The 27,932-nt window shown below is 56.9% G+C and overlaps 2 protein-coding genes across 4 annotated transcripts in view; both read left to right on the plus strand.

Annotated features, from left to right (window-relative positions):
- The window catches only part of LOC138431363 (granulocyte-macrophage colony-stimulating factor receptor subunit alpha-like), a 28,777-nt gene extending 26,767 nt beyond the window's left edge, over positions 1-2,010 (plus strand). For both annotated transcript variants that reach the window (XM_069573468.2, XM_069573469.1), the window contains one exon: positions 1-2,010. In XM_069573468.2, the coding sequence (XP_069429569.1) occupies positions 1-174 (174 nt within the window). In that variant the 3' untranslated portion in view covers positions 175-2,010.
- Positions 1,524-27,759, plus strand: LOC138431365 (interleukin-3 receptor subunit alpha). Of its 2 annotated transcripts, none has more exons than XM_069573474.2 (13): positions 1,524-1,840; positions 7,817-7,938; positions 12,091-12,189; positions 17,915-18,042; positions 18,579-18,693; positions 19,397-19,526; positions 20,164-20,342; positions 21,129-21,247; positions 23,009-23,035; positions 23,612-23,732; positions 25,270-25,369; positions 27,050-27,131; positions 27,401-27,759. In XM_069573474.2, the coding sequence occupies exons 3-13, from the start codon at positions 12,126-12,128 to the stop codon at positions 27,473-27,475; spliced, it is 1,140 nt and encodes a 379-aa protein (XP_069429575.1). In that variant the 5' UTR covers positions 1,524-1,840; positions 7,817-7,938; positions 12,091-12,125; the 3' UTR covers positions 27,476-27,759. The 2 variants fall into 2 exon arrangements, with proteins under 2 accessions (XP_069429575.1, XP_069429576.1); XM_069573475.1 differs by lacking the exon at positions 1,524-1,840 and adding an exon at positions 7,190-7,294.
- Positions 27,760-27,932: the final 173 nt, after the last annotated feature.

A 27,932-nucleotide genomic window follows, 5' to 3' on the forward strand; every position in this document is an offset into this window, starting at 1 on the left:
GAGACAGCCTCGTGTGGAGGCCCCCCGCCGTCAGCCTCCCAGGACCCCGAGGACATCTTCATCGTGGAGGAGACCCTGTTGTTGGCGAGTGAACCAGCAAAGACGGGAGGTCCAGCCCCAGCCCCCAACCCTTACGTAAACATCCCTTCTAGGGGTCCTCTCCTCAACCACTGAGAGGACTCTGATTCGACTGGCCCGCCACCTGCTGCCCGATCCCACTGCCTCAGCCTCTTCTACGTCGTCCCCCACTTCCCCACCCGCTGGCCACCACAGCACCCACCTTTCCCAGCTGCAGGAGGCACCGGCCGCCAGCCCGTCGCCCAGATGTGCCCGGTAGCTGGCTGAGGATATTCGCAGAGTCCGGCTCACACTCTGGTCCAAGTTGTCCCTGTGAAGATGGGCACCAAACTTGCCCATAACAGCACAGACTTGGGGATGAAGAAATAACGGGATGTCCGGTCTCCATGGGTTCAGGAAGATGCCCGGGAGGAAGGCACGGCAACCCACTCCAGGATTCTTGCCTGGAGAATCCCATGGACAGGAGCCTGGTGGGCTGCAGTGTGTGGAGTCTCGAAGAGACGGACACGGCTGAGCGATTAACCAACCACACGAGGCACAGCATTCACACGGTGGAGCCGCCCCATGTCGGTAAATACAGGACAGCGTCAGCGGGGTTTCCCTGTTGGGGACAGGTTTCCCATTAGACACTCCTGAAGGGTGCCCCAAAATTGACGCTTTTGAACTGTGGTGCTGGAGAAGACTCTTGAGAGTCCCTTGGACTGCAAGGAGACCCAACCCGTCCATCCTAAAGGAGATCAGTCCTGGGTGTTCATTGGAAGGACTGATGCTGAAGCTGAAACTCCAATCCTTTGGCCACCTCATGCGAAGAGCTGACTCTTTGGAAAAGACCCTGATGCTGGGAAAGATTGAAGGCGGGAGGAGAAGGGGACGACAGAGGATGAGATGGTTGGATGGCCTCACCGACTCAATGGACATGAGTTTGAGCAAGCTCCAGGAATTGGTGATGGACAGGGAGGCCTGGCGTGCTGCAGTCCATGGGGTTGCAAAGAGTCGGACACGACTGAGTGACTGAACCGACTGATCTGAAGGGTGCCAGCCAAGCAGATAACCTGGGAAAGGACGGAGGCTTTAGGAGAAACGGCCTCTGTCCGTTTTGGGGGCGAAGGGAGCAGACGCAGGATGAGGACGGAAGACGTCCAGTGGAGCGCGATTCTCTTCCATGGTGTCTCTGAACAACCACCCATGAAGCATCTCACTGGGTTCCAACCAGGTCCAGGAGGGACCCGTCTCCTGGGCACAGCTCTCTCAAGCTCGGGCTGCCGGCCGGCGATGCTAGAAGCAGAGACACCCAGCTTCGACTGCGGGAGCCTCCGGCACCGATTTCCCGGGAACACCATGAGCCAGTCCCAAGTCCACGCTGCAGAGAAACAGGCGTTTCGCAAGAGACGGCAGCAGCTGGTAAGATTGCATTGTGAAACTTCCGCGTTTGGGGCTGGCGCAGCGCGCAGGAAGAGCATCTTGTGAAGCGCTTGCGGTGTTTCGAGAAAATAAGAGATAAGATGAGGTTGTGGAATCAGAGAAGGTGCCCGCTATCGCTGTGGCCGTGGAGCCTGCGGCCCCGAGATACGCCGTGTGGTCAGCCCAGCGAGTCTCCGGGGCGAGGGGCCGCCTGTGATCACCAGGCTGGGATGACTGGAGGCCCCAGCTGCGGCCGGGAGTGGCCTGGACTCGGAAAGACCAGCTTCTCTTCCGGCATCAGCTCCGGCTTAAAATGGGCTTGGACTCCGGAACATGCTGATTGACAGGGATGAGTTTATGAGTAAGTTAAATGTCAGAACCCAGGGACTTTCTTGTCTGTCCGATGGTGAAGACTTGGCCTTCCAGTGCAGGGGGGTGTGGGTTTGATTTCTGGTGGGGAACCTGAGATCCCACATGCTTCAACGCCAATAAACCAGAACATAAAACAGACCAATATTGTAACAAACTGAATACAGGCTTTAAAAATTGTTGTTATTGTCGAGTCTCTCGGTCGTGTCCAGTTCTTTGCGACCCTATGGACTGCAGCACGCCAGACTTCCCCTGTTCCTTACTCTATCCTGGTGCTTGCTGGAACTCACATTTATTGTCAGAGATGCCATCCGGCCATCTCATCCTCTGTCGTCCTCTTCTCCTCTGGCCTTCAGTCTTTCCCAGCATCAGCGTCTTTTCCAAAGAGTCAGTTCTTCGCATCAGGTGCCCAAAGGATTGGAGCTTCAGCTTCAGCATCAGTCCTTCCAATGAATCAGCAATGGGATTTTCTGTAATGGGACCCGCTGGCTTTTTTTTCTGTGAAACCGATCCATATCCCTGTGAATACCATCATTGGTGGTGGCCAAGTACCTTTTTAGAAAAGTTATCTTAAAAAAAGAAAAGAAAAGTTATCTTTCCTGTTGCAGACTGGTGAACAAGTGAGGATTTGAGAAGCTCAGGGAGCAAAAATTGGTTTACGTGGCTTCTGTTTCTTTCTTATTTCTTGCCTTCCAAGATGTTTTCTATTTGTAAAGGAAAATAATTTCACAGTAGGGTTGGGGGAAAAAAAATGCAGCAAAGGTCTTCCTCCTCAGACAGGGAGCTGGGGAATCATAAGTGCCTCGTGCCCAGAGGTCAGGCTTGGAGCCAGTCTGGGGGGTGGGAAGGGGGTAGGTATCAAGTTCTCGGAGGTCCCAGAGGGCAAACCTGGGGGATCTCGGAGCAAGGAGCGGCCCCCGCCACCGGCCACCCCCCAACACGCACCCACACACGAGGAGGATGGCTTGGTCACTGTCGGCGGAAGTGTTATTTGCCGGAAAATCAGGGAAGCCCCTCGTCTTGGGGGAACCCCACGGGCGACGGTTGCAGAGATAACAAAATGAGAATACCTCCTGCCGTCTCAGTAAACAAGAAACGTCTCGGCCAGCAGCGAGCTCTGGGCTCCGATCGTGAAGGCGGGCTCCTGAAGCTTTGATCCCCCGCTTCCTGTGGTGATGGACCCCGGGGGGCCGTGGGATCAGACATCTGTCATTCCTGAAGGCGAACAAGGGAACAGCGTTGGCCCCAGACAGCTGAGATGCACGGGAATGGAATGACTTTGGTGAGCCCAGAGGCCCGCACCTCCCGGGACGCAGAACCATCAGTTTGCCAACTCGCCTCTTATTTTTCGCGTCTCCACTGCCTGGCCCCCAAACGGGTGTATCACGTGCCTCCCCCTCCCGCCTCCTCGGAGCAGTTTTCTCAGAGCTACGTTTTCCAAGAGCTAAGTCTCAGAGCCAAGACTAAGATGCTCTCTCCCGGGGCTCTGAGTCCTAAACGTGCCGGAATAGAAAGTGTCTCCTTCCAGGTCGTGACTGTATTTTATTTTATTTTTTTTTTAGTTGACAGAGAGTAGGCTGGCTTGACTCCCAAGGGCACGGCCAGCTGTGTGTCCTGTGGTCTGCGCGTGGGCATTGGTCCCCGCCTGAGGCTGAGTGGGAGGGGGTTTTAGGGGCTGTGCTTGTGGGAACACAGAAGGAGACGCCTCTCCACCTCCCGCCCCAGGGACTGACCCGCAGGTCCAGCATCTGCATGGACGCTCAGAACCGCCAGTCTGGCTGGGATCCCAGAGAGAGAGCGCTGTCGTCGTCCAGCCCCCGATGGCCATGTGGCCTTGGGATGATGTCCGTCACCCGTGCGGCCACGGGCTTCCCAGGATCCGCCCATTAGAGGTCACACTTGAGCGAAACCGCCGGCCCTGACCGGGGCACCCTGGTGACTGTGTGCGTGAGTTATTTTTATATGACAAGAGATCCTGAGAAGGGACACGGATCTGACGGGCCACCACCCGCTGGCAGAGTTCAAGAAAGGTCTCCTGCCTTTCAGTATCTCGCGGGCACCCTTCTGGGCTGCACAACGCCTGCGCCAACCGGGAGGACCCCGATTCAGAGCCATTGGCCGGAGGTAACCTGCAAACGCGTGCTCTCGAGTCTGTCCTCTCGCTGTCCTCCCCGACGCGATGGACGCGAGTCTGAGAAAGCTCTGGGAGTCAAGGATGGAAGGCGAGGCCCAGCGTGCTGCGCAGTCCACGGGGCTGCAGACAGTCGGACACGCCCAAGCGGACGAACCACGAAGCTCATTTCCATCAAAGCCGGGACCGCGAGCCATGGCGCAGAGCGGTCGTCCTGGGTTCCCTTACCCCCGTGTTCTCCGCCCGGGGGAGCCCCCCTGTCCCAATGAAACCTCTTGCTTTCTCAGCACATGTGTGTCTCTTCAGACGGTTCGTTTCTGAGCGTCGCAGAAGAGCCCGCTCTCGGGCCCTGGGGAAGGCGTCCCTTCGCTTCGTGCACCGAGGCTGCTGCGCGCTGCTGGCCACAACCGCGGGGGGCAGGGGGTGAGGGGAACGCAGGGACACAGCTGCCCATCGCCGGGGCTTGAGAAGCCGTGATTCTGGTCTCCCTCCCGGCCCAGCTGCTCGGAGCCCCGGGCTCGCCCAGTCCCGCTCGCGGTTCCCCGTTTCTGTTCCGCGAAGACCCCGCCCCGCCTGGAGGGCCGGATCCCGGCAGCACGGTGAATAAGCGCGTCCTTCTCTGGCACGCCTGGTTCTGTGCCGGCTTTTCTGAAGCTGGTCAGTGGTGGTCGGCGGGCGCTCAAGCACGAGCAAGGAAACAGGCGATGGAGGAGCTAGTGGGGGCGGGGGAAGGCAGGTGGGGATGGGCCAGGGTCCCCGGAGTGGGGGACCGACGGCTCTGCGATGCCAGGGAGGGTCAGGGCTTAGCACACACGTGCCCACAGGCCTCCGTGCCTCAGACCCAGATGCTGAACGTCAGCACCTCCCACTTTGTGGGGACGCTGGCGGGGCTGTGAGCAGATCTCGGGGTGTACAGTTCCTGACACAGGCCTGGCACTGGCAGCTCCCGTCACAGCACGTCCAGGCTTCCCTGGTGCCTCAGGCGGTAAAGAATCTGCCTGCCACTCGCGAGACCCAGGGTCCACGCCTGGGTGGGGAAGACCCCCCGGAGGAGGGCGTGGTGACCCACTCCAGTGTTCTCGCCTGGAGAATCCCGGTGGACAGAGGAGCCTGGGGGGCTGCAGTCCATGGGGTTGCAGAGAGTGGGACGCGACTGAGCGACTGAACAAGAATGCCCACAGGGGGACTGTGCCCCATCACATTGTCCAAATAAAACATGTCTTATTTTAAAAAAAGAAGAAGAAGAAGAAGAAAAGACAAAGGGAAAGAAAGAAAGCAAATGAAAAAATAAAGAAAAGACAGAAGATAAAGATGGAAAGACAGAAAGGAAGGAAAAAACGGGGAAAGAAAAAAGAAAGGGTGGGAAATAGAAATAGAAAAGAAAGATGCCAAGGCAGACAGGAAGAAAGAAAAGAATGTGGGGAGAGAAAGGGAAAAAACAGATAAAAAGAAATAAGACAGAAAAGACAGATGAAATGAAGGAAAAGAAAGGGAAAAGAAACAAAGGGAAAAAACAAATAAAGAGAAATGAGACAGAAAAGAATGTTAGAAAGACAGAAAACACAGGAAATGAGAGGAAGAAAGGCAGAGAGGAAGAAGGAAAAGAAAGGGGAAAAGAAAAAGGGGAAAAAGAAATACAGATAAGACGGAAAAGAACGGAATGACAGAAAGGAAGAAAGAAAAGAATGTAGAAAAAAGAGAAATAAGGCAGAAAAGATGGAAAGATAAAAATAGGAAAGAAAGATGGAGAGACAGGAAGGAAGCAAGAAAGAAAACCAAAAAAAGAAAGAGCAAGAGAAGGAAAGGAAAGAGGAAAGACGGGGAAGGAAGAGGGTGAAGGTGGAAGTCGGGCAGCCCCCGGGGGGTCCCTCCCCTGGCCCCCTCGGTGCCGCCGCTGGAACTCGGAGCGCCCGTGTCTGCACGCCCAGCGCTCACCCCTTCTCCTTGGTGGCTGCGCCTCCTTGTCAGAGCCCGGGACGGCGCGAGGGCCAGCCGGCGTGTGTCGTAACCGCGGGGCCGGCTCCAAGCTCAGCGTGGCCTCCTTATCTCTGCGGGCCCCTGCTGCCCCCGCTTTCTGCAGAAACTGCCCGGTTCCTCCCCTGCCACCCACCCAGCCCCGTGTCGGGGCGCAGGGCAGACACGCTGCCTGGAAAGGGGTCCACCCGGGGCTCAGCGCCGTGCGGGCCATGTCCGCTCTGGACTGACTGCGATCCCCTCACTTGGGTCATCTGTCCCCCTCCTCCGTCTCCCTGGAACCTCCCACCAGCTCCCCATCATCCTATTTCCATCCTAGACCAAGAGGGGCCTGAGACAAGAGGCGTGCACCCCAGGCGGTCATTGTCCATCGGGTATTCTGGAATTGCCCCGGTGTTTAGCAAGATGGTCATCATCCCTGAGGGGGACGAAGCCACCAGGGATCCGACCCTTTCCTGGGGGTGGGGGACAGTGACTTTCGTCTCCCGGAGCGGGAACTTGGGAACCAAGACTCCTGCTCTGTGGCAGGCAGGCAGCCGTCACAGAGGACTCCACGCTGGATGGCTGCAATCCACAGGAAACCATCCTCTCCCACAGTCCTGGGGACCACACGTCTGAGGTCCTGGGGTCCCAGGACAGTTCAAGGGGTCCCAGGACTGAGCTCCCTCCAAGGAGTCTCCAGGGGAGGGTCCTCCCCGCCTCTTCCAGCTCCTGGGGGCTCCAGGCATCCGTCCCTGGGCAGGTGGCCACCCCGCTCCTGTCTCTGCCTCCATCCGCAAGCGGCTGTATCCTACCTACGTGCCCGTGTACAAGCAGCTCAGGACGGCGGCCCCGTGGGCCGTGGGGACCACGCTGTCCAAGCTGGGCTCTGTGTTACCCTCATCCTTACCCCTGCGAGAGAGTCCCAGTTCCACAAGAGGTCAGGCTCTGAGGTTCCAGGTGGACGTGCGAGGCCTAGGTGGGAGGAGAGGAGACGGGAGACAGGGAGGCAGGCGGGAGGACCCAGCCCACGACATCAGACTCTGGTCTGCATCCTGGGTAAGACCCCCACACACAGCCCCACCCAAGGGGTGGGGAAGGCAGACGGCTGCCCATGGAGATGCAGTATTGAACACCACCTCCTGGGGGACTCCGGGATTTGGCTCGCATCTCTTGGCCGCTGAGATGTGTTGTCCGGGATCCATCAGGAGGAGGGACCAGCAAGCGGGGCTGGAACCCAGGGGCTGTGACAGACACACGGATGGGTGACCCATATTGAGCGAGGGCAAGGAGGAGGCCCCGGGCACGGGGAAGTCAGAGACGGCGCCTGGGAGCATCCTGGTGGGCGTTCCAGGCTGAAAGGTGGACGTGTCGGACTGAGACTCAGGCATCCAGTGTGTGGGGGCGCCCGGGGGCACCTCCCTGTCCCCACGGGCACGAGCGGTCACTCCCACAGGGACTTCGACAAAGGCGGGGCATCCAGGCGACCAGGGGCCCCCCAGACATTCATTCTGGCTGGCTCCAGGAAATTGCCCAAGACCGAGGTGGAGGGGTGGGCAGACGCTGGGGTCCTGACAAAGCAGAAGCTGCAAAGGAGAAGTGAGAACAGGAAAAGAAATACTTTGAAAGAGAAAGTGTTTCTTCCAGGAAAAACCGAGGGCTGTTGCCAGGGTCCTGACCCCCAGATTTTAATTCTGACTCAAGGGCTGGGGAGGAGGGGCCAGATGGCAGACTCGCTCACACCCTCATGGGGTTGATGCTTTTTTTTTTTTCTGATGGAGTGGAGCCGCCTCCCCCACCCCTGCCACCACCGGAGACTATAAAAACATTGAATGGGGCAGAAAACACTCACACACACACACAGAAGGTTTCTTTCTCCTTCAGGAAGCAGACTGCAGCACGCGGCCGGGAAATCAAGCCCAGGGTCCACCCCCAGGCCAGCAGGACAGGCACCAGGGAGGGGCCGCCTGTCTCCCACTGACGTCAGACTCTCCCCTGCATCCCAGGTAAGACCCCCACACCCACCCCTCACCCAGGAGGTGGGGAAGGCAGACAGCTGCCCCTGGAGAGTCAGTCCTCAGCAGCACCTCCTGGGGGACACCGGGATTCGGAACACATCTCGTGGCCGCTGAGGTGTGTCGTCCGGGGTCCATCGCAGGCTGGATCCAAAGGCTTTCTGCCCGAGAAGCAATGATGGAGGGTGTAGCTAACCAATGCAGGTCAAGCAGGTTCGACCCCTGGGTTAGGGGAGATCCCCTGAACCCACTCCAGTGTTCTCGCCTGGAGAATCCCATGCAGGGAGGAGCCTGGTGGGCTACAGTTCACAGGGTTGCAAAGAGTCAATGTTTTGTGCCGGGTCTTATGGCCGAAGGAATGAGCCAGTCGGAGACCAGGAAGAGAGGCTCCCGGTTACCACAGCGCCCACCAACTCTTTCTGGCTCAAATTCCTGCCACCTCCAACCCAGGCCAGGCGGGCTGCTAATGTCGAGAGCTCCAGCGTCTCCCCCTTCCAATTCTGCGGCCCCCAGCCCCCAGCCTCTGGGGGCCAAGGTCTGTCCAGGCAGGCCCTGTCCCTTCGTCCTTTGGGGTCAGCAGCATACGATGACCAAGTTCATGCCATTAGGGTCTTTAGAGGTGTGAGCGTCTCCAAGCGAGGGTGGAAGTCTGTGGGTGGATACGAATGTCACGGGCGGGGAGCTCGGCTCACCTGAGCAGAAGCCAGGAGCCCACCGCCGCCCTTCAGGGACATCCCCGAGGGCTGTCTCCATGGATGAAGACGAGCCCCAGGCCCTCCTCATCGGATCGTGATGAGTGACAGTCGCCCAGTCGTGTCCAACTCTTTGCGACCCTGTAGACCATACAGCCCATGGGATTCTCCAGGCCAGAATACTGGGGTAGATAGCCGTTCCCGTCTCCAAGGGAATCTCCCCTCCCAGGGATGGAACCCAGGTGTCCTGCATTGCAGCCTGATTATTTACCAGCTGAGCCAGCAGGGAAGCCCAAGAATATTGGAGTGGGTGGCCTTGCCCTTCTCCAGGGCAGCTTCCTGACCCAGGGATGGAATCCAGGTGTCCTGCATTGCAGCCGGATTCTTTACCAGCTGAGCCACCAGGGAAGCCCCCTCATCTGATACTTGTTCACTGTTTGGATTTTTTTTTTCTCCCTGTGAGAGCTTGCTACCTGGACCATTTGCTGTTGTTAAGTGGTGTCCAGTTCTTTGCAGCCCCATGGGTGGTAGCCCTGCCAGGCTCCTCTGTCCATGGGCATTCTCCCAGGCAAGAAGACTGGAGTGGGTTGCCATGTCATCCTCCAGGGGAATCTTCCCGACCCAGGGATCGAACCTGCCTCTGCTACGCGGGCAGGCAGACTCTCTATCACTGAGCCACCCAGGGAGCCAGGACTCTCGTGGGCAAGGCGTTGCGCTGTCCTGGATTGCGACGCTGGGCTTGGAGGCAGCCTGCTCTCAAACTCGGTGTCTAATGCCTCACTCTCCACACCCCGATCCTTGTTCTTTAACTGGATTGCCAGGCGTCCGTCCCTGTATACCTCCCCGTGATACTAAGTCTTGGGTTTTCCCTGTTGACCTGTCCTGAGAAGGAGTCTCTCCCGGCTTCCCCCCCCAGTTCAGCAAGAACTATGAGAGTCAGCCTGTGGGATCAAATGTGTTGTGAAAGCTGGCGCTTTTGTGCGGGGGGGGGGGGGGGGCGGCCGGGGCACAGGGGAGTCTCATGGGAGCCTCGGGCCAGGCTGGGGAGGAGGCAAGATCCTGGATGGCTGAGTCTAGGCTGCGTGTCGTGACGGAGCAGCTGAGAAAGCCTTGAAGGATGGAGGGGAGGGTCCTCGTCCCTCCTCATCAGTCACAGGCTAGATTCTCGAGGTGAGGTGCGCTGGGAGGGGGCACACTGAGGGAGCAATGCTGAGGCCCTGGGGAGGGGCGGCCCCCAGGCAGGGGAGTGTCCAGGGCTCCAACTGTGTGGCCGCCGCCCACTGGCCCGCAAGTGCCGTTGGCGTTTGTGTGAGTGACGCAAGCAGGTGGGGAGGGGTGGGTGGGCTCCACCAGGAGACCCCGTGGCTGGGGCCTGGGAGGTGCAGACGGCGGAGCCCCCGGGGAAGGTTCAGGAGAGCCAGCCTGCTGAGGGGGGTGCTTCATGGGGACCCCAGGGCAGAATTCTGGTGGGGGTGGTGAGACAGCACGGACTGCGTTACCGTAACTCGCTCTGAGCAGGAAACTGAGTCCATGTGATTTCATGCGTTTAATTGCACTTCCTTCCACTGTGTGTGAGCCCAGCATTTCCCGGCGCTGCCTGGAAGGTGCTTTCCGGGCTCCTCTATGGGGTGGTGCCAAGGGCGAGTTAGAACCCAGGGCGGGAGCACCCGTGGAGACAGGCTGACAGACACGCGGGCAAGTTAGAACCCAGGGCGGGAGCGCCCGTGGAGACAGGCTGACACACACGTGGGCATGCAGACACACAGGCGCACAGACATGCAAACACATGTCATGTGTGCACACAGACACACACAGGTACATATGCATACACAGCACACACAGACACGTGCGCACATGCAGACATGCAAGCACGTTTTCTCACAGACACGCAAACACGTGTGTGCACACAGATACACACATGAAGATGCTCACACAGATACATGCGGATGCATGAAAGGCCCAGAGACACGCGTGTGCACACATGCAGACCTGCGTGTACACGTGCACACACTGTGCACACATACGCACACAGATACATACATGGCATGCACACACATAAACACAGGTAATGTGTGCTCATGTGTGCATATACAGAGACAGGTAGTTTGCACAGATGCACACACGAGACACACACACATGTGCACACAGGCACCAGACATATTCCCAGAGATACATATATGCACACATATGCTCACACAGATACATGCGGATGCATGCAAGGCCCAGAGAGACACGCGTGTGCACACATGCAGGTAATGTGTGCTCACGTGTGCACATACAGAGACGTAGTTTGCACAGATGCACAGACGAGACACACACAGGTGCACACAGGCACCAGACATATTCCCAGAGATACATATATGCACACATATGCACACAGTGTCTCAACAGACACATAAACACAAGTAGCATCTGCACACAGGCACACACAGGCACATGCGTACGGTGCCCACAGATGCATGTATAACACATGCACACACGTGCACTCACGCGCATACACACATGCACACAAACATATACACACGGATACACATGGGCACACATACGCACACTCAATGCACAAGCTCATAAATGCATGCACACACACGTGCACACAGGCATGCCTGTACACACTCATGCGTACAGACAGATACACATGGGACACATATAGACACACTGCACACACAGAAACATGCACACACATACAGACACGCAGTGCACACAGATGCACGAATATGACACATGTACACACGTGCACTCACACGCACACACGCGCACACAGAAACAGAACACAGGTACACAGTGCACACATATGCACACTCCGTGCACACACATAAACACTTGCATGCACACACATGTGCACACAGACATATTCACAGAGACACACCCATGCACGTGTGTGCATGCAGCCACATAAACACAAGTAATGGGTGCGCACATCCATACACACGCACAGACATACACAGACATACGTACATGCCACACACACACAAACACAGGTAACCTGTGGTTACATGTCTGGATATACATATAAAGAGACATGTAGTTTTCACAGATGCATGTACAAGACACACACAGACGTGCACACACAGGCATGTACACACATGTACACAGACATGCGCATGCACGTATAGGCACAGTAAACACATAAGCATATGGATACACATGCAGACGTAGGCATGCAGTACACACGGGGACACACGGGTACAAATGTACACACACACATACGCACACTCAGCGCGCACACACATGTGCACATGTAGGCATGCCGTGCACACGAGTACACGCATATGCACACTCTGCACACACACGCATAGACACACGTGCACACATGCACACACACAGGAGGCTCCCCTCCTGAAGCGGCTCCCTGCCTTCCAGCAGGACACCCCCGGGGGGTTCGGTCCCCTCCCGCCCCCTCCCCCAGCCGTCCCCGCAGCCACCCCACTGGTCACTGTGTCTTCTCCTCCAGCTGCCGCCCGCTGTCCTGTGGGGACCGCCTCGCCCATGGCCCTCCCCGGGCTGGCCGCGCTCCTGATACTCATCTGCTGCTCGATGACCACGGACCACGGTAGGAAAAGCCGGAGGGAAACGGCCCCGTGCGGTGCGCCAGGGTCCCTGGGGCTGTGCAGCTTTTCAGTTAAACGGCCATCGCTGGGGTCTCGGCCACGCCGCTTGGCCGCCGTACGAGATAATCAGCCGCTTCCCATCGTAGCCCTCTTCTCAGCCGACTTGGTGGGTACATCTTGCAAGACTCGGACCTTGGAGCCAAGATGTTCATACTGATACGGTCACGAGGCTACCGCCAGAGCTGCTGGTGTAGCTGGGGTGCCGGGATCCGTCTCTTCTCTTTGATTTCCTGTCATCCTTTTCCTGGGTCGGGAGACGTCCATGGGAAAATGAAGGTGACGGGCTGAACTCTCTCCTCAGCAAGTTCATGTGCTCAAGTCATAACCAACAGAACCGCAGAACGGGAGTTGTCTGGAAATAGAGTCTTGACACCTGCTCTGTTTTAAATATTATATATATATATATATATATACATATAGGCTGTTTGGGGTTTCCGCTTCAGCATGCAGGCTTTCCTCTGCTTTCAGCGAGCGGGGGCCTTCTCTCTAGCTGCGATGTGCAGGCTTCTCGTTGCCTTGGCTTCCCTTCTTGTGGATCACGGGCTGTAGGGCATGGGTTAAAGGACAGAGTTTGGGACTTCCCTGGCCGTCCAGTGTTTAAGGCTTTGTCTTCTGATGCAGAGGACACAGGTTCGATCCCTGGTCGGGGAGGTGAGATTTTTCGCCTTTGTGGCCAAGAACCGAAAACGAAAACGGAAGGAATATTGTAACAAATTCAATAAAGACTTAAAAACTGGTCCACATGAAAAAAAAAAGATGCTTTGGGGGCAGCCCCATCCTGTTCTTCTGACGTTCCTCCTGGAGATTTAAGGGAGGTGAGGGGCAGACCAGGGTCTCAGGTTCCCAGGATCGTCACTGATGATGGTGGACAGTGAGCAATTCACGAAACCATCGTGAGACTCCTCGGGGGTAACAGTCGATCAAGACGTGAGAACGGGTGACGGAGATTGTCACGCCGCGTGCCCATCTCTGACAGTCTGGCTGATTTGCGGTGGCGGTTGTGGCTGACTGAGAACATTCAGAGTGGGGATTAGGGGAGCTAGCCAGATGCTGCAGGAGAGGGTCCCCCCGGGGACGCCCCCACCCTCAGCTGCCCCAGGTACAGAGCTCGTACGTTGCTTCGGCAGCCAGCAGTGAGTGCAGTGGGCTCCAGCTGCAAACCCGGGGATGCTGGTGGGATTCAAGGACACACGGTGCCCACCAGGCAGGCGTGTGCCCTGGTGAGGGTCTGCACCGGAAGCCCGTCCCGTGCGGACTTCTCTGGCTGAGCAGCGGATCCCACACAGGGGCCGAGGCGGCGATGTACTCCTCGGGTTCCTGTCCGACTCCCCCTGCACGCAGTTGGGAACCAGGCTTTGGGCGACAGAAGGGCGCGGAGCCCGGGCAGCTGCTCACCACAGACGCTCTGGGATTGCGTCAGACAGGGTGACCTGCCTGCGGTGACAGCCACAGTGTTGCGTGACTGAGAGAGGTTTGTTCCTTCCACACATGGTGGGGGAACGGAGGTGTGCGTGCAGCTGTGCATGTGTGTGTATGTGTCTGTGTTTGCACGTATATATGTGTATGTGTGTATATGCGCGTGTGCATATGTGTGTATACACACCCATCCCATACATGACTGTGTATGTGGCGTGTATACATATGTGTGTACTCATGTGTATGTGTATACGCGTGTGTCTATATACACACACACCCCGTACATGCATGTGTATGTGGCGTGTATATGTGTGTGCTCACGTGTATGTGTGTATACATGTGTATACACATGTAGATATATATGTGTCTATACACACCCCCATCCATGCATGTGTATGTGGTGTGTATACGTATGTGTATACGTGTGTGCTCACGTGTATGTGTGTATACGCGTGTGTGTGTATGTGTGTCTATACACACCCCCATCCATGCATGTGTGTGCGGTGTGTGCACGTGTGTATGTGCGCGTGCCTGTGTCTATGGATGTGTGTGTGTGTCTGCATGTACACCCGCCCCATTCACGCATGTGTCTATTGTGTGCACACATGTGTGGACATGCATGTGCGGACGGATGACTGCATGTGCTTATGTGTGTCTCCGTGTGTCTGCATGTGTGTATGTGTGTATGTACGTATACACTCACCCCCATACATATACGTGTGTGTTGTGTGTGTGTGTGTGTCTCTATGGGCATGTGCGTGTATGGATGTGTGTGCGTGTTAAGGTGTTCATGCATGTATGGATGTGTGTGCGTGTATAGGTGTGTCTGTGTGCATGTGTGTTGTGTGTGTGCATATGTGTATGTGTGTCCATGTGCCTGTGTGTGCATGTGCTCACATATATGTGTGTGTGTCTCTATGGGCATGTGCGTGCATGCATAGGTGTACGTGTATAGGTGTGTCTGTGTGCATGTGTGTATTGTATGTGTATGTGTGTGCATATGTGTATGTGTGTCCATGTGCCTGTGTGTGTGTGTGCTCACATGTGTGTGTGTGTGTGTGTGTGTATGTGTGTTGGGGGCATATGTCTCCCTGGGGGCTACTGGCTTACGCAGCTTTGCATTGCCTTAATAAAATAACATAGTCTGGGGGATTAAGTGACAGATTTCTTTGTCATAGCCCTGGAGACCAGATATCTGAGGTCAAGGGGTCCCAGGGCTGAGCTCCCTGCAGAGGCTCCGGGGAGGGTCCTCCCCGCCTCTTCCAGCTTCCGGGGGCTCCGGGCGTCCGTCCCTGGGCTGGTGGCCGCCTCCCTCCCGTCTCTGCCTCTGCCTCCACATGGCTTCTCCTCTGCATCCCTGCCTCCCCTTTTCTGTCTCTTTCAAGGACGCTGTCCTTGGGTTTAGGGCCACCCGCACCCAGGAGGACGTTGTTTCAGACCCTTCACTCCGTCGCATACTGCGAAGAACCCTGTTTCCAGAGAAGGCCCGATGCTCAGGTCCTGTGATGGTTTGTGGGGGAGGGTGGAGAGAGACCAGCGTTCATTCCACCCCAGCTAGCTCCATCATCTCCTCGGAGGAGTGTGTAGAGGCTTCCCAGGGCGGGTTTTCAGGGGCCGCTACAGCAAGGACCACAGGTTGCTTCTGTCTGCCTCTCCGTGTCGAGACCAGTCCCATGACCGCAGCTGGTGACCAGAGGGCCTGGGAGATGCAGGAGCTCTAGAAGGGGACGGAGCTTCCTTCACATCTCAGGGTGCTGCCCCGCCCCCCACGTCCTGCCTCTTCTCTGCCCCCAGCTGTCCTGGGGCCAAGGCTGCCGCCACCTCTGGGATCACATCAGGCCCCTGAGTAAGGAGGAGTCACTGACCACAGGCAGGAAGAGACCGCCTCTCAGGGAGACCCGGTGAAGGAAGCGGGCTGCAGGCTGCAGCACTGTTACCTGACCCCCCCTTCAAGCCCTCCTAAACATACAGCCTTGGTGGAACCGCATTAGAGGGGCTTGTGGGTACAGGAGACAGTGGAAGAGAAGGAGGCACTAAGTCATATGGAGAAGTAGTTAGCCTTTCACCACTGAGCCCCAATTTAGCGTGCGGATTTTTCATAGCTTTTCAGGGGAAGCACGTGTTCTTCCATTTCTAGTTTGCTGAGAGCTTTTAATCTTCAGGGGTGTCAAAATGCTGTCAAAATATTCAGAAAAGAGAAACAAAAGTTGGGACTTCCCTGGGGGTCCACTGGTTAAGACTCCGTGTTTTCAGTGTAGGAGACACGGGTTTGATCCCTGCTCTGGGTCCGAACATCCTGCACGCCACATGGTATAGCCAGAAGAGAAAAAAATAAATGAAAAAAGTCTCAAAATATTTCCTGCTTCTGTTGAGGAGATCATCAGTTTTCTGTTAAAAAGGGCGAATTATAGTGATGGTTAAAATAGCCTTGCATTCTTAGAGTAAGCGTCTTGGGTCAAGAGGTATTACCAGGCTTATATGTTGCCCTAGTTTACATACTCGCATTTTGTAAAGGAATTTTGTGTCTATGTGATAAGGCATATCGGCCTCTAGTTTCAGTTCAGTTCAGTTGCTCAGTCGTGTCTGACTCTTTGCGACCCCATGGACTGCAGCACGCCAGGCCTCCCTGTCCATCACCAACTCCCGGAGCTTGCTCAAGCTCATGATCATGGAGTCGGTGATGCCATCCAGCCATCTCCTCCTCCGTCTTCCCCTTCTCCTCCCGCCTTAAACCTTTCCCAGCGTCAGTGTCTTTTCAAGTGAGTCAGCTCTTCTCATCAGGTGGCCAAAGTCTTGGAGCTTCAGCTTCAGCTTCAGTCCTTCCAATGAATATTCGGGACTGATTTTCTTTAAGATGGACTGGTTGGATCTTGCAGACCAAGGGAGTCTCAAGAGTCTTTTCTAAAACCAGTTCAAAAGCATCAATTCTTCAGCGCTCAGCTTTCTTCATAGCCCAACTCTCACATCCATACACGACTCCTGGAAAAAAAAAAATCATAGCTTTGACTAGAGTGTCTCTAGTTTACTTTTATTATTATTCATTTATTATTCTTATTTATTTTGGGCTTCCCTGGTGGCTCAGACAGTAAAGAATCTGCCTGCAATACAGAAGACCTGGGTTCAGACCCTGGGTCAGTAAGACTCCCTGGAAAAGGGAACAGCAACCTGCTCCAGTATCCTTGCCTGGAGTGTCCCATGGACGGAGAGAGGAGCCTGGCGGGCTACAGTCCATGGGGTCACAAAGAGTCGGACACGACTGAGTGACCGAACTGAACGGCTGTTTTAACAGACTTCCCTATTCCTTTCATCATCTGCCACGTATGGCGCGACTTCTTTCTTTAACATTTATTTGGGTCTTACTTGTGGCACTCGGGTTGCTCAATAGTTGTGCTGTGTGGGCTCACTTGCCCCAAAGCGTGTGAGATCTTAGTTCCGTGACCAGGGATAGAACTCACGTCCGCTACACTGGAAGGTGGGTTCTTAACCACTTAGTTCCGCTACACTGGAAGGTGGATTCTTAACCACTGGACCACCAGGGAGGTCCCAACGGGACGATTTCTAAGCCCGGATATTTCTGGTCAGAGGCAACACATTCCTGCTTCTCTGTGTGTCTACTACCATTTTATCAGGTGCCATCCCGTAAACCCATCCCGTAAACCCATCCCGTAAAGGGTGGGTTGGTGAAGGTCGGCTCTGCTCGCCTTCTTTAAAGATGGTTGGGCTTTCCCAGGTGGCACAGCAGTAAAGAATCCTCCTGCCAAAGCTGGAGATGTAACAGACGTGGGTCCCATCCCTGGGTGGGGAAGATGCCCTGGAGGAGGGTATGGCAACCCACTCTAGTACTCTGGCCTGGAGAATCCCATGGACAGAGGAGCCTGGCAGGCTGCAGTCCCCGGGGTCGCAAAGAGTCGGATACAGCTGAAGCGACTTAGCACGCACGCATGCAGTGTTCCTTTCAGCCGTAGAGCAAAGTGGATCAGCCGTACGAACACAGCTTTCTTCAACATGTGCGGCTGAGAAAGGTACATTTCCTAACAATAAGGATGGGAGAGGTGACCTACTTTCCCGATGTTTTCCCCTCATCGTTGGTGAGAAGGTGGGATCACTAAGATGCTACAAATTCCTGACTTTGAGTTTGTACAAATTCGTGGTTGCTCCTGGCAACCGCATCTCCGCCTAGAACTCAGCTTGCCAAAGGCTGACTCCCCCACACACAGTTTAAGAGTTGTGTGTCTCTCTCCCACTCTGTAGCCATCTCTGATCCAGACCCACCGATTAAGAACTTAAGGATAGATCCAGAAAGAAAAAGATTGGTCTGGGACCAGCACGGAAACGTTTCTGAAATTGGGTGTTACGTCAATTCGAAAATTTTAAGAAAGGTAAGACGTCTTCAATGCACTTAGCATCACAGAGACATGGGTTCCACCCTTGGGCCCAGGGGTCATTTATGGGCACCACCGCTCAAGACATCCACAGTGATACCTACTGGACACGACTCGTGTGAAAAGGGGCTGAGATATTGCAGCTGGACGGACAAGCCCAGTTGAAAATGATGTGGTTGTTCAGGCACTCAGTCGTGTCTGAGTCTTTGCAACCCCATGGACTACATCAGGCCAGGCTTCCCTGTCCATCACCAACTCCTGGGGCTTGCTGAAACTCATGTCCATCGAGTTGGTGATGCCATCTACCCATCTCATCCTCTGTTGTCCCCTTCTCCTCCTGCCCTCAATCTTTCCCAGCATCAGGGTCTTTTCGAATGAGTCAGTTCTTCGCATCAGGTAGCCAAAATATTGGAGTTTCAGCTTCAACCTCAGTCCTTCCAGTGAAAGTTCAGTGTTGATTTCCTTTAGGATGGACTGGTTGGATCTCCAGGTGACTTGATTTTATTGCAAATAAATTGCTTCCTCTCTCTCAGGCAACAAAGAACCCCTATTGCACTCTTGGCGACTTGTCATGCGAAGTGAAAAACTACACCGTGAAGGTGATGAAAGGCCAACCGTTCTCTGACTGGATTCTGTATCCAAAACAAGGTGAGGGGTGGATGCTCTGTGGGGGTTTCGTTTGCTTTTGATCACCCGTTAGCGTTCTGAATGCTGAGATAATTACTTTAAACTTGGATGGATGGGTCATAGCTTTGTGGGAAAAAGGCCATTTCTTGAGAGTCCCTTGGACTGCAAGGAGATCCAACCAGTCCATCCGAAAGGAAATCAGTCCAACCAGTGTTCACTGGAAGGACTGATGTTGAAGCTGGAGCTCCAATACTTTGACCACCCGATGCGAAGAGCTGACTCATTTGAAAAGACCCTGATGCTGGGAAAGATTGAAGGCAGGAGGAGAAGGGGACGACAGAGGATGAGATGGTTGGATGGCATCACCGACTCCATGGACATAAGTTTGTGATGGGAGCTGGTGATGAACAGGGAGGCCTTGCGTGCTGCAGTCCATGGGATCGCAAAGAGTCGGACACGACTGAGCGACTGAACTGCACTGAACTGATGTTCAAATTCGTGTCCACTGAGTCCTTGAGGATTGACTGGTTATCTCTCCTTGCAGTCCACGTTAATGTCCGCCGTAGAGCACACGGACTCCGCGGTATACACGTCTATTCTTTCTCATAATGACGGTTTTTCTCGGAAGAGAGGGTACGGTTCCCTGTGGTCCACAGAGCCGGACCCTGGTGTTTATCGAGGAGCTCACTTTCCCCTCCCCTCCCTTTTCTTGGCGAACCCCAAGGCAACCCCCGGGCGGCCGCGGACAACCTGACCTGCCGGGTGCACGACGTGGATCAGCTCAGCTGCAGCTGGGCGGTGGGCGAGGAGGCCCCGGCGGACGTGCAATACCAGTTCTACCTGCAGCAGTCCGTGTAGGCGTGACCTCGCGCTCCGCGGGGCTCCGACCCCAAGGCCCGCCGCCCCAAACCCCAGGGGCGCGCTTCAGGATCGGGCTTTAGGGGGCGGGCCTTCAGGGGCGGGGCTTCAGGGTGGGGCGGGGCTTTGAGACGGGGTTTCAGGGGCGGGGCTTCAGGACGGGGCTTTAGGGGGCGGGCCTTCAGGGGCGGGGCTTCAGGGTGGGGCGGGGCTTTGAGACGGGGTTTCAGGGGCGGGGCTTCAGGACGGGGCTTTAGGGGGCGGGCCTTCAGGGGCGGGCCTTCGGGGCGGGGCTTCAGGGGCAAGGCTTTGGGGCGGGGCTTTGTGTAGGGCGGGGCTTCAGGAGGGGGCGGGGCTTTGGGACGGGATTTCAGGACGGGGCTTTAGAGGGCGGGCCTTCAGGGGTGGGCCTTCTGGCCTGGGCTTCAGGGATGAAGCTTCAGGGGCGAGGTTTTGGGGGCGGGGCTTCAGGACGGGGCCTTCGGGGCGGGGCTTTGGGGGCGGGCCTTCATGGGGCGGGGCGGGGCTTCAGGGACAGGGCATTGGGCCGGGGTTTCAGGGGCGGGGCCTTAGGGACGGAGCTTCAGGGTCGCCGCCCCCTGACCCAGCCCCACGTGCCCGCTGCCGGTCCAGGGAGACGTGGCAGTGTCCCAAGTACACGCAGAACCAGCAGGGCGTCAACGTCCAGTGCCATTTTGACAGCATCTCCCTTCATCCTCAACGCCAAGCTCAGTTTCGTTTCCTGGTGAATGGTACCAGCGGTGACTCCGAAATCCCCTGCCGCGTAATGATTCATAGATTGCAAGAAATTGGTGAGAAAACGTGAAAACCTCCTTCGCGTGCCCCCCCGCCTCCCCTGCAGTTCCTTGTCTTTGCGATGCTGGCATCTTGTGGCGGAGAGTGGGGCAGGGTACCCCACCCTTGGAACCAAAGGGTAACCTAAGGGTAACACCAAGGGTCTTTGGTTACAAGACCCTTGGAACTAAATGCCTCAAGCTGGGGACTGTGTGTTACTCACCCAGCCGTGTCTGGCTCTTTGCGACCCCGTGGGCTGCAGCACGCCAGGCTTCCCTGTCCATCACCAACTCCCAGAGTCCACCCAAACCCATGTCCATTGAGTCGCTGATGCCATCTAACCATCTCATCCTCTGTTGTCCCTTTCTCCTCCCGCCTTAAATCTTTCCCAGCGTCAGGGTCTTTTCAAGTGAGTCAGTTCTTTGCATCAGGTGGCCGAAGGATTGGAGTTTCAGCTTCAGCATCAGTCCTACCAGTGAATATTCAGGGTTGATTTCCACAGACTCTAGGGCACTCGGATTTCAGTCGTTGCAGCTCATGGGCTCGCTGGTTCTGGCTCCCAGGCTCCAGAGCACAGTCTCAACAGTTGTAGCCCACGGGCGTAGCTGCTCCAGGGGATGTGGGATCTTCCCGGACCAGGGATTGAACTCCAGTCCTCTGCACTGGCAGATGGATTTGTATCCACTGGATGGCTCCACAGGGAGGAAGTCCTAGGAGGCCTGTCTTAAAATTATCTATGGGAACCATTTTTTTTTTCCTGTGCTTTACCCATTGAAGTGTTTGTTTGTTTTTTCCTCTCCTAGAAATATTAGCTGCCCCGAACATCACAAAAAAGTGGTGTAACGAAAACGACTCTTTCATGGAATGGGAAGTAAGGAGTCTCTTTACTGAAGACACCAAGTATGAGCTTGAGATACAGAAGGTACGCATGCCACCTCCCGGGTGGGCATCTCTTGTGGTCTGATGCCGCGGACTCTGGAGTTTTGGGGGGAGTCAAAGCGTCCGAAGCAAAGAGGAACCGTGAGATAACTGAGCTGCGGTGAAACCCAAAGCGATTGGCTGTTTGGGACTCCCCCCCTCCCCGCCCCCCCGCCCCGCCGTCTGTCTGTCGGTTAAGACATCCCCTTTCAGTGCCGGGAGTGTGAGTTGAATGCCTGGTTGGGGACCTAAGATCCCACATGCCTCGAGGCAAAAAAAAAAAAGAGCATAAGAGAGAAGCAATATTGAAACAGATTCAATAAGGACTTTAAGAATGGTCCAGAAAGAAAAAAAAAATTTGAGAGAGCAAAAACAAAAAAAAGGAATTGGGTGTTTGAAAGACTGGCCTTGGAAAAGAAGTCAGAACTTGCAGGAGTTTTCTGTCGTGTTCGGGGTGGAGGAGACATGCTCAGCTGTCGCTGTTCAGGAGACAAATGACGTGATAGAAAAAAAAAAAACAAACGAGGCTGAAACAGACACTGGGGAAACCCTCCGATCGAACGTCACGTGCATGCGTCTGTGGTAACTCCCGGCAGTCCTATCCGACACTTTGCTCCCCCATGGACTGCAGCCTGCCAGGCTCCTCTGTCCATGGGATGCTCCAGGCAAGAACGCTGGAGTGGGTTTGCCCGTCCTCCTGTAGGGGATCTTTCTGACCCAGGATCGAACCCGAGTGTCTTACGTCCCCTGCACTGGCAGGCAGGTTCTTTACCACTGGCATCACCTGGTCGTATGTCAGAGAGCCTGCAGTTTCCGTGTGAGAAATGAAATCCTTCCTCCCCATGAGCCTGGGTGTTCGTAGAACCTACGCGTATAATGGTCCCCAAGTTCGACACCACTTGAGGAACAGGATGCCTGAAATATGGCCACAGAGAGGAATCCTATCCACCAAGAACTGGAGGGTCCTATTTTACAATAGCCTGGACGTGGAGGCCACCTAGATGTCCTTTGGCAGAGGAACGCATAAACAAGATGTGATTCACACATAGACGATGGAATATCACTCAGTCATGAGAAGGAGTGCATTTGAGTCAGTTCTACTGAGGCGCGCGAACCTAGAGCTTCTTATACAGAGCAAAGTAAGTCAGAAAGAGAAAAGCAAATGTCGTACATTAACGCCTGTACAGGGGAGGAGTTTGTCTCAGATGGTACAAAATCAGCCTGCAACGCAGGAGACCTGGGTTCGATCCCTGAGTCGGGAAGGTCCCCTGGAGGAGGGCCTGGCAACCCACTCCAGGATTCTTGCCTGGAGAATCCCATGGACGGAGGAGCCTCAGGGGCTACAGTCCATGGGGTCGGGGAGAGTCAGAAACGACCCAGTGCACGCACGGCCGCAGTGCGTGTATATAAATCCCGAGCTCCTCATTGGTCCTTCCCCCAGGTGCTTTTTCATCCATGGACACATTATAAGTAGTCGCCTCTATTTATTACTTTCGGGGACTTCTCTGGTGGCTCAGATGGTAAAGAATCCGCCTGCCAGCACAGAAGACCCAGGTTCGATCCCTGGGTCGGGAAGACCCCCTGGAGAAGGGCCTGGCAACCCACTCCAGGGTTGTGGCCTGGACGGTCCCATACGTATGACGTCTGTGATTTCTGTTCAGTGAGTGGTTAGTGCCGACTTTTCTGTGGCCATGAAACCGCTCGGACCGATGAGAGCCTTTCTTGGGTCTGGATCAGACTCCCACGCCCTCCTGTTCTCTTACAGGGCACGGACCTCGCCTACAAAGAGGAGGTGGGTATCCACCCCGTGCGCCCCCCGCAATCTGCCGTCCCAAGCACAGGCTCCTCATTTCAATCAGTGTCCAGACCCTCTGAGACAAAGCTCCCCATTGCTTGGACCGGGCGTTATCACCTACATACCCCTCCTTCGCGGCTACATCCCTCGGGACTCGGTGACAGCATCGTCACACCCAACTAACTGCATCTAATCCGCAGAGGCTGCCGCTCCCACCGGAGTCATGAACCCGTCTCCGTTGTCCCTCTGTCTCTGCGCCTCCCTCCCGTCTCTGCCTCCGCCTCCACGTGGCTTCTCCTCTCTGTCTGTGTCTCCCCTCTTGTGTGTCTTATCAGGACCCTGTCGTGGAGTTTAGGGCCACCCCCATCCAGGAGGACCTCATCTCAGACCCTGCACCCCATCACCTCTGCAGAGACCCTGTTCCGTAATAAAGGCATCTTCTGAGGCTCTGAGCGTTAGGACCCCCCACACGTGAATCTGGAGAGGCCCCGCTCACCCCTTGCCAAGCCCCCGTTCTGCAGCCCCAGACCTGCAGGGGTCTCTCCCCTCCGTCTGCTTGATTTTTCACTGCAGACGGAGCTCAAGTCCTTGAGGCTGAGGAACCCGGGACCCTACACGGTGAAGGTCAAGGCCATGGACTCCCTGTTTTCCGGGAGAAGACCGCCGGGCCAGTGGAGCGCCCCGCAGCACCTCGGTAAGGGGGATGCCCCTCGCGCCTCTCCAGGGGTGGGCAGGGGGTGGGCGGGTGGGTGTGTGTTGCGGCAGGGATCACGGAGGCATGGATCCCTGGCGGGCAGCAGCCTGCTGGACATGTTGACCATCACTGCCCCTTCATGCGCCTGCTCCAGGGAGAGGGGACCATCCACCCGCCTTGACCTGGTCCCCCAGAGAGGGCTCTGGGGACCAAGGCCGAACTGCGGAGGGCGGGAGACAGCAGGTGGTCCTGGGAGAGCACCCCTGCCCCCCACATCCCACTCAACCCCACACCCCAGCCCAGCCCATCATACGGAAGGTGTGGCCTAGTATCAGGGGTCTGTCTCCCACCCAAAGTCCCCCTGGGGGTGGGCTGGTATCAGGGTCTGTCTCCCACCCAAAGTCCCCCTGGGGGTGGGCTGGTATCAGGGTCTGTCTCCCACCCAAAGTCCCCCTGGGGGTGGGCTGGTATCAGGGTCTGTCTCCCATCCGAAGTCCCCCTGGGGGTGGGCTGGTATCAGGGTCTCTGTGTCTCCAACCCAAAGTCCCCCTGGGGATGGGTTTTCCTCCCCAGTTAGAAGGCTTTCCCCAGTTAACAGCTGCTGGGTGTCCCTGAGCTCTGCTCCAAAGCCGCACCTCCTATCTGGCCCCAGGCTGCACAGCATTCCTGACCTGACCCAGCAGGAAACCTGGGGCTCCAGGCTGAGGCCGTGAGTGTCCTGGTGCAAGGCGGAGGGCTGAGGCTGTAACAAATGACCACAGACAGGGGCTTAAGCAACAGACACACACCCTCCTCGAGTCGTGGACACCTAACGTCTGAGGTCAAGGGGTCCCAGGGCTGAGCTCCGTCCAGAGGCTCCAGGGGAGGGTCCTTCCCGCCTCTTCCAGCTTCTGCGGCCTCTGGGCGTCCATCCCTGGGCTGGTGGCTCCCATCCTTGGTAGACTTTGCGCCCAAGTTTTTCCATGGAGATACACAAGGTGCGCGTGGAGACGGCCATTGCCGAAACTCTCAGAAGATAAACTTTTTAATGCATCAAAAAAAAAAAAAAATCCAAAGGGATGTGAAAAATCCCTGATGATCAAAAATTAAATTCAAAGGCTGAAGCAGGGGCGCACTCAGGACACCACAGGCAAGGCGGTGGGGATGTTTCACATGGGAAACACCAGCCCAAGGGATCCCAGTGGCACGTGCTGCGTCCTGTGTCCACGGGATTCTCCAGGCCAGAATACTGGAGTGGGCTGCCATTCCTTTCTCCAGGGGAATCTTCCCGACCCAGGGACCCAACCCGGGTCTCCCGCATGGCAGGCACATTTTGTGCGCCAGGCTCCATCTGGTGGTCAGTGGCGGGGGCAGCCGTTGGGTAGTGGTATTCTGGCCACTCGGGAAGGATTCCTGCGTGGCCCGGGCGGCGGGCGCAGGTGGCTGATGTCCACGGCGTGCATCGCGCTCCTGGGCGCGCCCCTGAGTCCCCAGACCCGCAGGGAGGCCGCGTCCCGGACCCCCGCCCGACGTTTCCAGCCCGCCCCTTCTTCCGCAGACTGTGGCAGCAAGAACGCGTCCTTCCCGTTCTGGCTGGTGTACCTGCTGGCCCCGCTCGGGGCGCTGCTCCTGGTGGGGCTCGTGTTCCTCTGTCGCAGGTGAGCCCCGCGCGCCCGCCCTCCCGGGTTTGCGCTCCGGAAAGTTTTTTTCTGAAGGGGGGCACGGGCAACCCACTCCAGTATCCGCTGTCTGGAGAATCCCCACGGACACAGGAGCCCCCCCTGAGCGGCTGACACTTTGTGCAGCGCGACCCGCAGGCCCGGCGGCGCGCGCTCCCGCCCGGACCCGTGCGCCCTGCGTCGTGGCCGCGCACCCCGGGGTCTCCGGCCGCCGCTCCCAGTGTCCCCAGCGGTCTTTTATCGACAGGACCCCGGTTTCCCCCGGCTCTTCTCTGCCTCCTGCAGAAGCCAAGGAGCCCAAAGTCCACAGTGCGCCATCCGGGGGGCGCGGGGGTGTCCCTGCCTCCCCGGGCCCCCAGTGCGCGTGGGGCGCGCTGTCTGCGGCCAGGCTCCGCGGCTGGTCCCCGCACGCCCCCCGCACTGTGCTCCTCACTCCTCGCCGCGACGCTCTGGGCCCGCACCCCGCCGCGCCCAGCAACCTCCGCACTGGCCTCAGGGAGCCTTCCTGAGCCCAGCAGACAGGCAGCAGGCGGACGCGGCGGCGTGCCGCCCTTTCACCCCAGACCGCGCCCCCGCGGGGCCTTCCCAACGCCTGCGCCCTCGGCCTCATCCGTGCGCCCCTGGGGCTCGGTGCAGCTCCTGCCTCGCGAAGCTGCTGGTTTCACAGGCACACACACACACGCACACACACACGGACAGAGACACACAGAGACACCCACACAGACACACACACACATAGACACACAGACACACACGGACAGGCATACACACACACACACAGACACACACACAGACATGCCGAGAAACACGCAGACACACACAGACACACACAGACACACAGAGACAGGCACACACACACGACCCCATACATATACACACAGAGACACACACTTGGGCACAAACACAGACACACACACACAGACACACAGACATAGAACCACACGGACAGACATACACACAGACACACATATACAGACATACCCAGAAACACACAGACACACACAGACACACAGAGACAGACACACACACACACGACCCCATACATATACACATAGAGACACACACAGATATACAGACAAAACGTAGGCACACACGGACAGACATACGCAGAAACACATTGACACACACAGATACACACGACCCCATACATAGAGACACAGACGCACACATACACGGACATACACACAGACACACATATACACAGACATACCCAGAAACACACAGACACACATGACCCCATATATAGACACACACACACACACAGACACACACACACACACACACCCCAGCCAGGGGCTACGATTGGGAGTGGATAGGCCGCAGCCCGAAAGGAGGGGGACCACCTGCTCCCCGTAGACGCCACTGGGAGTGAGGAGGTTGCCATGGTGATGGGATGGGGCGGCCTCCATCCTTACAGGATCTCGGGGGAGGTGCCCAGGGGGAGCTGATTGAGCCGCCGGGGCTCTGCTAAGGCTCTGATTTCTGTCTCCGGATGGTGGGGGGCGGGGCTTGGGAACGAAGACCCCCCCCCCCCCGCCCCCCGCCAACGGAGGGCGGAGTCCGAGTGCTTGCAGGCTTCGCCGGGGCCCTCTGGGGGGCGCCGCGGCAGCGCCATGCCGCGCGGGTTTCACACCCGCCGCGCGGCTCTTCTCCTCCGAGGTGGCCGGTGGTGCAGAAGCTCTTCCCGCGTGTCCCTCACGTGAAAGACCCGGTCGGAGACAGCTTTCAGAACGAGAGGATGGTAAGCGGTAGGCGCTGCGCGGGGCTGCCGCGGGGTGGGGGCGGTCTGGGGCCGTGCGCCCCGCCCAGGGATCGGGGGCGGAGGGGGGCGCGCTTCCCGCTGGCCGCCGGTGGCCGAGCAACGTGATGGGCAGGGGAGCTCGCCCCAGGGGCGCGGGTCTGAGAGCCACCCTCCCGAGGCAGGGTGCCCTGTCCGGGCCCCTGCGCTATCCGAGGCTTTCCGCCCCGCACCGTGCGCCTCCACTTACCCCCAGCCCCTGCGCCCTGCAGATGGCCTGGGACCCCGAGCAGGAGAGGCAGGAGGAGTGTCCGGTGGTCCAGGTGCAGGTGTTGGGGGAAGCATGAATCTGATGCAACCGGGGGCTTCGTTTTTCCGCCCGGGAGGAGGACGCACAGCCGGGCCCGGTTGGGCGCGGTCGTTTGCTGCACAGTTGAGGATGGCAAGGCCTGGCGCACCTGACTGGAGGGTTGCCTCTGTTGTGCTTATTTCTCAAATAAAGGACTTTTTGACCTGTCACGGGCCCCCTGGAGGTGGGGGGACACCCCGCAATGCCGCACAGCCTCCTGGACACTCCCAAATGTCCGCTGTGTTGGCTGGCCTAGTTTGTCTTTAAATGGTTGCATTCCCATTTTGTGTGGTAGTCATTCATTTCCCCTTTAAATAACTTGAGATGTGCACACACACACACACACACCCCTCCCTCTACCTGAGCTATAAGGCTGAGTGTGTGAGACGGGGGGCAGGTAGACTTGGGGTGCAGAACTGCCTCCAGAGACAGCGGGTGGTGGCCCCGGGCGGGGG

The sequence above is a fragment of the Ovis canadensis genome, chromosome Y, assembly GCF_042477335.2.
Source record: "Ovis canadensis isolate MfBH-ARS-UI-01 breed Bighorn chromosome Y, ARS-UI_OviCan_v2, whole genome shotgun sequence".
In the NCBI taxonomy this organism is placed as follows: Eukaryota; Metazoa; Chordata; class Mammalia; order Artiodactyla; family Bovidae; genus Ovis; species Ovis canadensis.

Bases quoted from the DNA above. Each gene is read 5' to 3' on its own strand.
- LOC138431365 (XM_069573474.2), top strand. From the start codon at position 12,126: ATGGCCCTCCCCGGGCTGGCCGCGCTCCTGATACTCATCTGCTGCTCG. The intron at 20,343-21,128 runs GTGAGAAAACGT...TTCCTCTCCTAG, and splicing joins TCATAGATTGCAAGAAATTG to AAATATTAGCTGCCCCGAAC. The intron at 23,036-23,611 runs GTGGGTATCCAC...TTTTCACTGCAG, and splicing joins ACCTCGCCTACAAAGAGGAG to ACGGAGCTCAAGTCCTTGAG.